Below are 11,261 nucleotides of genomic sequence, written 5' to 3'. Positions count from 1 at the left end.
TCAGTTACGAGTAAACTGTTTTGAAAGAAAAATGCTTAGAAAAATAATCAGCCTGTATGACTTGAAGACGGCACTTACAACGACGAGTTGGATACACTTATCAGGGGTGCAAATGTAATCAGGCACATCAAAGCGCAAAGGATTCCATGGTACGGTCACATCCTACGAATGAGCAACGATAGAGCTATAAAAAAGATCTTCGAAACAAATCCACAAGGCGACAGAAAAAGAGGCCGGCCGAGAAAACAATGGAGGGATGACATTGAAGGCGACTTTGGACCTATGGGCATATCTGATATCAAACGGAAGGCTGATCCCCGAGGGACGTGGAGGCGACTTGTAATGGAAGCAATGGTTCACTCCGAACTGTGATGCTATAATGATGATGATTTTTATGCTGTTACAACAACAACAACGTCTAATTCAGCTGACATTCAACAGTTTACAAATTGGATGCCGGAGTTGTGGTAGGTGCGAACCCATGTCAATAGAGCATTTCACCACAATCACCCTCAACAAGTGGCGCGCAAAATTCTGTCCCAATACGAAGCAAAATTTCAAAGAGTTTTCTTGGGAAACCACGATTCTAATGCAATTGAGTTTGTAGAATTTTACAAATGTACGGGAGAATGGAACCCACTAGAATTTATATAACTTTGGAATTCACATGAATTAGTAAATGCATTTTATTTGCATAGGAGTATACCGCAAAGGGTGGTCCAAGGGTTGGCTTATTTTTGCATCGCATGTTATTTCGACATTGGCAGCCATTTCGCGCTCATACAAAATGGATAATTTACGTTTGAATAAAATTTCGAAATATTAAAAAACTGTGCATTTATTAAAAAATACGAGTCTCGAATGAGCAGAACTTGCAAGAAAGAGTTCCAGGTTCTGGATTGCTGTCTTTATCGTTTCACTTTGTCGAAAATGCTACTGGGAACGGTGTTTCGGTTAAGGAGCCATAATTACAGATTTATTGTTGGCTAAAATTGGTGCTCTGAACTTGCATGAACTTCGGTTTCGACAGCAAGGGTTATCAACACCTGGTGATATCAATGGGCAGCCTCTTACCTGTGGTTAGACTCCATTTAAGTTCACTTATTTCTGGGTTATCATGAAAGATCGATCTGGTGCGAGTATTCCCGCATCGATCCAGTCCTCAAGGCTAATACGGAATGACAAAGTGATCTTGAAAAATTGGCTTGAAAAGACGGACTACTGCAGGGCGAACTGAGTGCAGCTATATTTTCTACTCTACTTAATAAAGCAAAAATCATTGGTTTTAGTTATACTTTTTGTTTGAATAGCCCACCCTTTAATATAACACCCACTTGTAAAAAAACACAGGACTCCATAAATATCAAAGTAAATTAGTACTAAAAATAATTTATCGGTAAAAGCGGATATTCTGATGCAAAAAAAATTGAAAAAAATGTATGCTTTATTTCTTATAAAAAACTGTACATGGATGTATGTACACTTGCGCTATACTTACATTTATCTTGGATGCCTCCTTCTTGCACAACAAAAAATGAGCAGATAAGTACTGCAGCGGCGGCACAAGGCCAGATTACAAGCATAAATATGTATGACTGTGTGTGTGTATGTATGTGAGTGTAGGTGGATAGGTGAAATGGTTGAAGTACCAGACTTGCAGTCCACAATTAGAATTAAAGCGCAGCTTTGATACCATTTTCAGACCTCTAACGGGCAGATAACTCCAGAGACATTCACAGAGGAAGTGCTCTACAGTCTCCTTCTCTGAAAGGTCGCCACAGCTTCTGCAATGGGCGTTAAGCGGACCCGGTGGTCTAGAAATTTCAAAAAATCGATTTTTTGTTTTTTCAATATTTCGAAAGTATAGGCTTTTAAGAATATACTGTGAAATTTTCATGCGGAAATTCCCGATATTATAGCTTCTACAGCCCATTGACTAGGTAGAGAGCGGTTCGCGCGCTCCTGTACCTCAAACTTTAAACTCATTTATCTCAAAACGACTTTTTTCGGCTTGGTGTTGTCAACCGAATCGTCTGAAATTTTAATATGTTGTTCACAACATCAATGGCTAGACTGGTACTAACGGGTGATTTTTTAGCTATTATCTTCTAAAACAGGTGGTTTAAACAGCTGACGCACGTTTCGTGTTTTGTTTCTTTGTCAAACATCTTCAGTTTGGTCTAAAATTTAACCATGAATCGTCTTACGAACGATCAACGCTTCCAAGTCATTGCATTTTATTATAAAAATGCGTCTTCTGTTAAGAAAGTTTCAGATCCACTTTTCTATCGAAAAATTGTGTTCAGCGACGAAACTCATTTTTGGATCAACGGGTACGTAAATAAGCAGAATTGTCGAATTTGGAGTGAAGATCAGCCAGAAGAATTGCAAGAGCTACCAATGCATCCAGAAAAGGTCACAGTTTGGTGCGGTTTATGGGCTGGAGGTATCATTTGACCGTACTTCTTCAAAGATGCCGTGAATCGTAACGTAACAGTGAATGGTGAGCGCCACCGTGAAATGATATCCAACTTTTTTTCGCCCAAAATTCAACAGCTTGACTTGCATGACATGTGGTTTCAGAAAGACGGTGGCACATGCCACATGCCACACAGCACGCGTAACAATGGAATTTTTGAGAGGCGAGTTCGGTGAACATTTTATTTCACCTTCGCGACCTGTCAATTGGCCACCCAGATCGTGCGATATAACGCCTTTAGGGTATTTTTTGTGGGGCTATGTTAAAGCCCATGTCTATTCAGACAAGCCTACTTCAATTAACGCACTGGAAGACAACATTAAAGCATTTATATGTAAGATACCGACCGAGACATTGGAAAGCGTATGCCAAAACTGGACTAAGCGGATGGACCATTTGAAGCGCAGTCGCGGTCAACATTTGCTTGAAATAATCTTCAACCATTAAATTATATGGACTGTACTATCGATTTGAATAAAAATTTTATGCATTTTTCTGAATTTTACGTGTGTTTTTTAAAAAACTTTCCTATAGTTCTTAAAAAATCACCCTTTTATATTATTATTTCCATTATTTCGTATTTTTTTTATTAAAATAGTTCTGTCAATTTTTGTTTTTTTTTTGTTTTTGAATTCTGGTACGGGGCATAGCTACCGTCATATTGATTAATAATTTTTTTGGTTTTTAGTTTCAGATAAATAGAATAGCCAAAATGGACATACCGTCCAGATTCAATTTTTCGGGAGGGTCAACTTCAGCGCCATTTTTTAAATTATTAAAATTAAAATTTTTTTTTTCATTTTTGTATGTAAAAGAAGTTAAATAAAAAGCCTAAAAAGTTTTAATATCGTTTTTCATCTTTTTATTGTAAACAAATTTCTGAAAATACCCTAAATTTTCGTGCTATATACCACCGGGACCCCTTATGTGGTAAACCTAATTGCCGATTGTTCAATTACCGGCAAGCACAGCTCCTAGTTTGGAAATTGAATAGCGTGGAGTGCCCAAGACTTTCTGCGTTCTGCGTCTATTGTACTGGGGCCAAAGGGTTTTCGAAATCGCACACGAAGAAATGTAGCTCCATTTGAACTGCGCTTTCCTGAGAAATATGTAAGTTGTCCTATTCCTCTTTAACAATAGTCCGGGAGATGCCGATGCTCGTGTGGGAGACCTCGGAGACCAATTCAGTCAACCACCTATTGTTTGCACATCCGTCAAAAATGATCCGGGAACTGATCATTTGAAATTCCTTTTAAACGGATTGTCGATAAGAACGTCATTCGGCAAATAAAGTACATTTCGGTTGCTTTCGGTTCGCCTAGCACTTGGCGACTTGCGAATTAACAACTCGTCGATGGTCGCAAGTTTACAGGTGGGTCCACTAGCGTTTGGAATTCGATGATTTTGATGTTTTGTCTAATAAATAAATGATATGAGCCCAAACAATGCAGTTTGTTAGAATCGAAATGATCAAATAATTCCTAAGTTATGACTCTTCAGAAGCTTCCCCAAAAAGCTAAAATTTTATGATTCAATAAACCCCAGTTACATCTTTTAAAAGTAATAATCGATTAAAATTTATTATTTAACCAGCGAATAACAGTATAATCTAGTAGAAACAGCTCACTAGCACACACATACATATAAGCCTTTATGTATGTTTATATGTATTTGCATACAATTAAAGAGTGACCTTGGCCATTGGCAAACCCTTCGCACCTAAGCCAGTGATCTTGTAAGTGGTGCCCGCCGGTGCAGGTTGGTCGAATTTAGCCGATGTCGTCACATACAAAATATCGAGATTGGGACCACCCCAGGCGGCTCAAGTGATTTGCTTGGTGGGGAACTTGATTTCGAGAAGAACTTTGCCGGTGCTGCAGAAACAAAAATTTAATTAATCATTTCTCCACACATTACATTTGCTTCAACTTGCCTTGGGTTGACCTTGTAAATGGTGTGTCCGTTGAATGTGCACACATAGAGATTTCCATCGCTGTCAATGGTCAAGCCATCGGGCAACAGGTTGTCCTTCGGGTTTGATTTACGCAAATTGAAAACAACTTTTGGGTTACCTACAAATAAAGAAATAAACACAACCAGATAAGTAATTTCCATTTACTACTTTTCGCACTACATCAGCCTTTCTTACTTGGTACACCGGCATCAAAGTCATAATCGTACTCCTTCACCTCGTAGTCGGCAGTGTCAATGTAGTACATTTTCTTCGTCTGCTCGTTCCAAGCCAAGCCATTGGAAATGCCCACATCCGTCTTCACCACCGATACTTTGCCACCCTTTTCATATTTGTACAATTCACCGAAACGCTCCTTGAACTCATCGCCCACATAAATCATAGTGCCGGCAAAGAGGCGGCCACGTGGATCGGCTTTACCATCGTTGAAGCGGTTCCTAACATATTTGTCACCGGGTTGCACTGAAAAGAGTACGCGATCTACTTTGCTTGTCTCGGAAACACCATCCCATGAGACAACTACCACACTGCGTCCGGCTCCGACGACAAACTTGTCACTCTGACCCGCGACGGGCACGATGAAACCGGCTAGATCTAAGTGTACCCTCGACTTTGCTGCCGTACACTTTGTTCTCCTATCGACGTAGTAGAGATTCTGTGACTCGACGTCCCAGTGAGGACCTTCACCGGGGTGGGCGTGAGAGTTGGGCAATGGCTCGATTTTGAACGACATCTGGGTGAAGAAAATTAAATAAGGATGAGAGGCTATGTGATTTAAAGCTGAATAAATTCATAGGAGTGGTAGGATATTTTTGAACGCATTTGACGATCGATTTATTGCCCGAAAAATTTGATTTTTCTTCTACGTTCAGCGAAACCATAAATCGGACCTTAAGCTACTACGAAACATGGAGGCGATAGAGTGAAGGCCAGTATGGAAAATTCGCAATTCATTATCAGAATATTCAAAAACAATTTGTTTTGCAGTGCTGGGAAACTGGATAACTCGAATAATTCTGGTTTAATCAGGGCCAGAAGCACACCTCTGTTCCATGTGGAATTGGGCTAAGTGAGCGCTACTGGAAGAATGGCGGAAAATTCCACTACCAGATGCCATTACTTGAAAGTTTGTCGGTTTAATGGCAAGCAGGCTACCTGCCTCTTCTGGCTAAACTTCTTTTTTATAAATTTTTAGATTACTGTAATAGCAGTTCCAGTCTTTACCATCTCGTGTCGCTTTCGCTCTATTATACTGTCTTCTGCTGTCATTTCTTAATGTTGTCAGGACCACCAGGGCGTTTTTTCTTCCCCTTATACTCAATCAGAGGGCAGGCCTTATTTAGCGCAGTTCTACAAACCTCCGTAAGGATTTGTACGTAGTCGTCGTGCAGTGATTCTCTATTTTCAATAGTAATATTTTGGGAATTAGGAAGTCTTTCCTTAAGTTCCCATTTATATATTTGCCAATTGGTCTTTTTCAAGTTCCTCTGGGCAGGCGGGGCCCGTGAGCTGTTTCCCTCAAATCTTATTTCTATATAGCGATGATCGGAGTAAGAGTGTTCGTTCAGAACTCTCAACTGCGTCCGTCATCTTTTCGTAGAGGGTGTGACATGCTAGCGTAATATCAAGAACTTCGTGTCTATTGCGCGTAATAAATGTGGGTTCGTTGCCTTTGTTACACACTAAAAGCTTACTACATATAATATAATTAAAGAGAGACTCACCACATTCGCTGGTATCCGAGCTTCCTCATACGGTATGGTGGGCATTGGCGTCACCTCCTAGAACTAATTCATGATTGTGTGTTTGCAGTCTTCCACAAGATTTCTTATTAGCGGCGACGGCAGTGGACCGGTGTCGTATCCAGCATAGTAAAACGAGGTTAGCCAGGTGTTGCTTCCGGTCACTTCCCAGCTAACCGTCGTAGTATCTGTGTTACTGAAATTTTAAATCATAAATATATTAAGATGTGTTTTTGCTATTATACATGCTCTTTTAGTACCTTCACAATTGTTCTTATATACCTTGCAACCTGATGTCCTCAAGACGCAGATTTCGCCATTCCGTACCCAGGGCTCCTGGATGAGGACTACATCCGGCCGATCTTCTGCCAGACAATCCAGGAGGGCAAGGCATGCTTCCTTACAATGGTCTAAGTTTATCTGAAGAAGATGCATCAGCTGTTAACGTTATGTCTGGGTCTTCTTTAAAAGTTCCCTTTCGGAATACTTACGCTGTTGTACGGAATACTTACTCTCCCCTCCAACCGCCCATTTCTGAGCCTGAAGAGGCGTATTCTTCTTCGGTGGGATGATCGTCTTCGCTCATCGGCTCAGTTTCGCTCATGGGTTCTAATTCGCTCATGGGCTCTGAACTTTCCTTAGTGGTGAGGAACTCTATATCAGTTTTGCAGATGTGAAGCTGTACTCTTACAAAACCGTATCTCAATTGCCAATCGCATTTCGCTAACGGTGCAATTGAGTTTTCAGTCAGAAGCAGGTGAGTCTGCATAGCGGCGCGATTCTCTTCTTTCGATTCTCCCGCGCTGTTCTTGTTACTTAATGTTTTTACGTATATCCACTCCTGCGTTGGGATGTCCGGATTGCAGACCCGAATAAGCTCCATTATCTCTACCGGGTCTTCGACAGTTGAAGGCAACCAGACCCTTGCTCGCGGCCTGGACGGAATATCCTTCCTGTCCACGACCACCAGCTTGGCATTCTTGTACACTTCGCCGACTTTTGAGATGGCCTTTTTGTACAGCTGAACCGATCTCTCATCGTCACACGCTATTATTTTTATCTGGCCTTGGTGCCAGCCTAAATCTTCGCACGAAGGCGGGGGGCCGGGGTTATGCAGAATAACTTTCAGTGCCACTTTCGTGAGCTCGGCCACAACCCGTTTCCATTGGGCCTTGGAGATCATACCTAGAGGATGATTTTCGTCCAGAACTCCTATAATAATGAAGTCTTTTGCAATCTCCGCAAATGATTTTCTGGGCGTCACGCCAATTGTTTTGTGCCTTTTTACGTTTGGCTTATTTTCTTCCAAAGGCCGTTGTCGTTTTGAAACAGGTTGTGCTGGTTTAAAGTTGAGGTTGAAATCAGGAATGTTATAATTAAAGAGAGACTCTTTCACTCTTTCAATAGCTCTTTCGTACACCCTCCTTAGGTGCCTTGTGGTGTTTCTGTGATCCTGGTAGCTCGCATTCGCTGAGTCTACCACCCACTCAAGCGGCCATCCCTCGGTACCCGAGCTAGCAGTAGCTGTGCTTCCAATCGGGACCATTTCTGGGGGTTGAATCGTAGTTGACTTCCGGGCTAGTGCATCTCTACTTGTGCTTGGACCTGTGTCCAGTATTGCTGATTGTGTAGTTACTGGCTTTGCTTTCGCTGTGGCTGTCACTATTTGCTTATATCGACTTATTAAGTCGATGGATGGTGTTTTCTTTAAGCTCGGTGCATTCGTTGCTCGTATTGCGAAACTGACCTCCTTTTTTTTGTTTGTTTTTGTATTAGGACTTTGCATTTTGCTGTACTATTGAGGAGTATCGAACAATAACCGTGCCTCCTGAAAATAGGAAAAACTTAGTTAGGTTATGAATTATATTTTTATAATTCTGAAAGTTCCGATTAAAATTTTTGAGACTTTTTCGATTTAAGTAAATTTCTTAAGCAATTTATAGCTTTTTTTTAGTTTAAACAATATTTTTACAATACAAGCATAAAAGTAAAAAAAAAACAAATATTAAAAGAAAAACATATGTGGATGTGCGTTTTTCCGTGAAACTCTGTGTATATTTTACCACAAGCGGACAATCACATTTTTTAATTATTGTGATTTTATTTGTAAATTATTATGATTTAACCCTAAAACAGGTACTGTATCAAATAAGTCGCGAGTCACTGTGTGTGCGTGTGTTCAAAATTGTTTTCTAACAGTTGGAAAATAGAAATTTTTAATGTATGAATATAATATTTAAAAACATTAGTTATTGAAAAACCAATAATTTTTTATAGGCTTTTTCTGAATTTTGTAAGGAATGTCAGCACTTTAAACTATATTGGCACTAAATTTATGCCCAAATTTGCCTTGAAAACTTCATGCCCAGTTGGGCTCTTTTTGCCTCAGAAAATACAGTTTGCGCAATAAAAAACGCATTTCAAAGTATGACAAAATCTAATCATAAAAAAATCACTTAGTTCCGTTTCACAACCTTATGAATATATTTATGGTTTATTCCCCAAACACCACTAAATAGTTTCCTTTTATTTCCCGCAGCTTATTTACCGTTGCTTCCTCGTCAATTTCCGCCTCATTAGCGTTTGAGCACAAAATAAGTGAAATTATTATTAAACTTAACAGATTCATTGCTTTAATTTATTAGTAGAAAATGTATGCAGGTACTAAATTCTGCCTTCGCGAAGAACAAACCGAATGAGGTACAACACAACGCGGCGTTGCAAGACACTACTGAAGCCTAGAATGCGACTGCAGCAGCGCTTTATAAGTTTGTATTTTAAGTTATTGCCGATCACCGAAGTCAGCTGGCCGCAGAGACACTACAAAACTAAATCGAAAGGTGCAAACAAAGAGTTCAATGAGTAAAAAGTTATTTGTTATTTTAATGTTTTTGCACGACCTGTTGGCTGGTCTGAGAGCAACATCTGATTGAGCGAGAGCTTATTCATACATACATACGGATATGAAGCACTGCTAGAACATTGAGAAAAAAAAAACTACATATAACAAACTATGCAGTTTACGGAGTCTTAAATGAAGGGCCGCTTTCAAAATTTTAATTCATTTCATTATCCTCTATGAAAAAACATTGCCAAATTGTGCTTAGATATTCTGTTGCTGCAGTGACCTCCACTTGACCCTCACCAACCTACATATTATCTTTCCACTATGCACGATTAATTAATAAACTATCCTAAACTTGACTAGCTACACGAGCTCTAAAGTTCTCCATGGTTGAAAATTGTCACTTTGTATCTTAAAATCACCAAGTAAAGGTAATCAATTGAAAGCATTGCGCGTAGAGGAGGCATATCTAGTCCCATCCCTTGGAAATTAAGTTTTGCGCTACTACAGAGAAGCTCCCGCAACGCCTTGCCAAATACTAACGAAGTGGCGAGCATTTTGAGTGGAAGGGAGGAATTTACAAATTGCGTTCACTTGTGAGGGCATTAATTCTCAAAATGCTAATTGCAATACCTTTCAAATGACAGAAAATACAAATCGATTATACAAACAGTTCTCTGCTGAGCGACTCCTAAACTTTGCCTGATTGCGCCCATAAACGGCATCGGTATTATATGAAGTTTATGCGAATATGATTTTGTGGAGTTGAGAGAGCTTAGACATTTCACGCACTTAAGCTGGGATAAAGTATTTTTCATCCAACGCTTTTTAATGGAAATAGAAATCAGTTAATAAACTAACAACAAGAAATAGTTTCCTATTCTCATTCAATGCCAGTTATTTCACTTAAATTCTTGTTAATCGTTAAAAACACAAAACACTTTGCACCAAAGAAACTTCTAACTTTTGTAGTTCGTATTCGTACCTCTGCACTTATTTAGTACTTTTTAGGGTTCACAAAATAATTAAACAACAGAAGAGGCGCTGAAAAGCAAACTGAACAGGAATGGGCTGAAGAGATCTTTTTATAGGCAAATTCCCGGCAAAATATTCTTCTGCGCGCTACACTCAACCCACTCGGCACTTCTTTTATTAGATGATCGGCGAATATGGGAAATTTAAGAATTCTATTAATTAGGTCTGGTCTATTTACAATAATTACATTAAATTTAGTTTTATTTGCAGACAAACATCGTTGCTTATTTTAGGAAATCTTTTACTTCAAAAATAGATTTGAACTGCTCTAATGACATTTTAATTAATTTCGAAGATTTATGAAAACTGCGTGCGGATTTTATAAAATTATTTATATACTTTTACTAGCTTTAACCCGCAGCCCCGCTCGCGTAGGAGTAGTTTTGAGGGATTTAGGATATGCATATGAAAGAATTACAAACAAACAATTTCTAAGAAAATAATTTTTTATTAATAACCATAATATTACAATACCCGGCATCCGTCGCTATGCCTCGTTGAATAAAATCAAAACAAACAATCAGAAAAATATCAAGCAAAATTATTTTTATTAATTTTCTATCTCAAACCGTTTTTGAACTTTGCATTTGGGTCATAGTTGAACAGCTTATGCGGATTATGAAGTCTAGAGTGTGCTATAAATAGTGGGAACTAGGAAAAACTAAGATTTTTTAGATCAAATTTAAGCAAATATTCGATTATTAGTGACGAATGAACATCCATTATAAAAACATGCCTATAACCTTCATTGGGTGAAGATATGAATTTATAAAAATTGTTACGTCATTTGGTGTTGTCGTTGCGTAGTTATGCGCGGACAACGTACAGACATTCAACTTTATAGTATAGATTAGTTAAACATGAACGGATACGGACGCAAATAAATGTCATCTTTGTAATTTTTTTTTTCTTGTTTTCATTCAGGTTTCTGTCATAGAGGGGAACATATGTGTTAAAATTTGTTGACAATAAAAAAGTAAAGTACCCCCATTTCGAAACAGTCCCGTGATCCCGATATAACAAATTAAAATACTGAAAATTTACATCCAATATAAACGCCTTTTTAAATACCATTTTTTTCATATTTTCTCTTAATTTTTTTAAATTTCCTTTCCATTTTGTTGTGCTCACCGAATTTCTTCAAATTCTTTTCTTTGCTATTTTTCGACGAAATAATATTTCGGTAAA

The 11,261-nt window shown here is 38.8% G+C and overlaps 1 protein-coding gene across 4 annotated transcripts; it reads right to left on the bottom strand.

The window, feature by feature from the left end:
- Positions 1-4,072: 4,072 nt before the first annotated feature.
- LOC128857113 (regucalcin-like) lies at positions 4,073-10,088 on the bottom strand. 4 transcript variants are annotated; one of them, XR_008453899.1, is made up of 5 exons: positions 10,024-10,088; positions 6,685-8,021; positions 6,454-6,613; positions 6,176-6,389; positions 5,095-5,184 (listed from the first exon to the last, which is right to left on the bottom strand). XR_008453899.1 is itself a non-coding variant. In XM_054092691.1 (4 exons), exons 1-4 carry the CDS (start codon positions 8,820-8,822, stop codon positions 4,302-4,304), a joined length of 828 nt encoding a protein of 275 aa, XP_053948666.1. In that variant the 5' UTR covers positions 8,823-8,881; the 3' UTR covers positions 4,073-4,301. The 4 variants fall into 4 exon arrangements, 1 of the variants encoding a protein (XP_053948666.1); XR_008453900.1 differs by having other exon boundaries at positions 6,706-8,021; XM_054092691.1 differs by lacking the exons at positions 6,176-6,389; positions 6,454-6,613; positions 6,685-8,021; positions 10,024-10,088 and adding exons at positions 4,073-4,353; positions 4,413-4,551; positions 8,742-8,881 and having other exon boundaries at positions 4,629-5,184.
- Positions 10,089-11,261: the final 1,173 nt, after the last annotated feature.

This window comes from Anastrepha ludens, chromosome 3, assembly GCF_028408465.1.
Source record: "Anastrepha ludens isolate Willacy chromosome 3, idAnaLude1.1, whole genome shotgun sequence".
NCBI classification, from domain to species: domain Eukaryota; kingdom Metazoa; phylum Arthropoda; class Insecta; order Diptera; family Tephritidae; genus Anastrepha; species Anastrepha ludens.
Note: the sequence above shows the minus strand (reverse complement) of the source record. Positions and strands in the feature narration are given on the sequence as shown.

Bases quoted from the DNA above. Each gene is read 5' to 3' on its own strand.
- LOC128857113 (XM_054092691.1), bottom strand. From the start codon at position 8,822: ATGAATCTGTTAAGTTTAATAATAATTTCACTTATTTTGTGCTCAAAC. The intron at 5,185-8,741 runs GTAAATAAGCTG...TTCTTCACCCAG, and splicing joins AAATTGACGAGGAAGCAACG to ATGTCGTTCAAAATCGAGCC. The intron at 4,354-4,412 runs GCAAGTTGAAGC...TTGTTTCTGCAG, and splicing joins ATTTACAAGGTCAACCCAAG to CACCGGCAAAGTTCTTCTCG.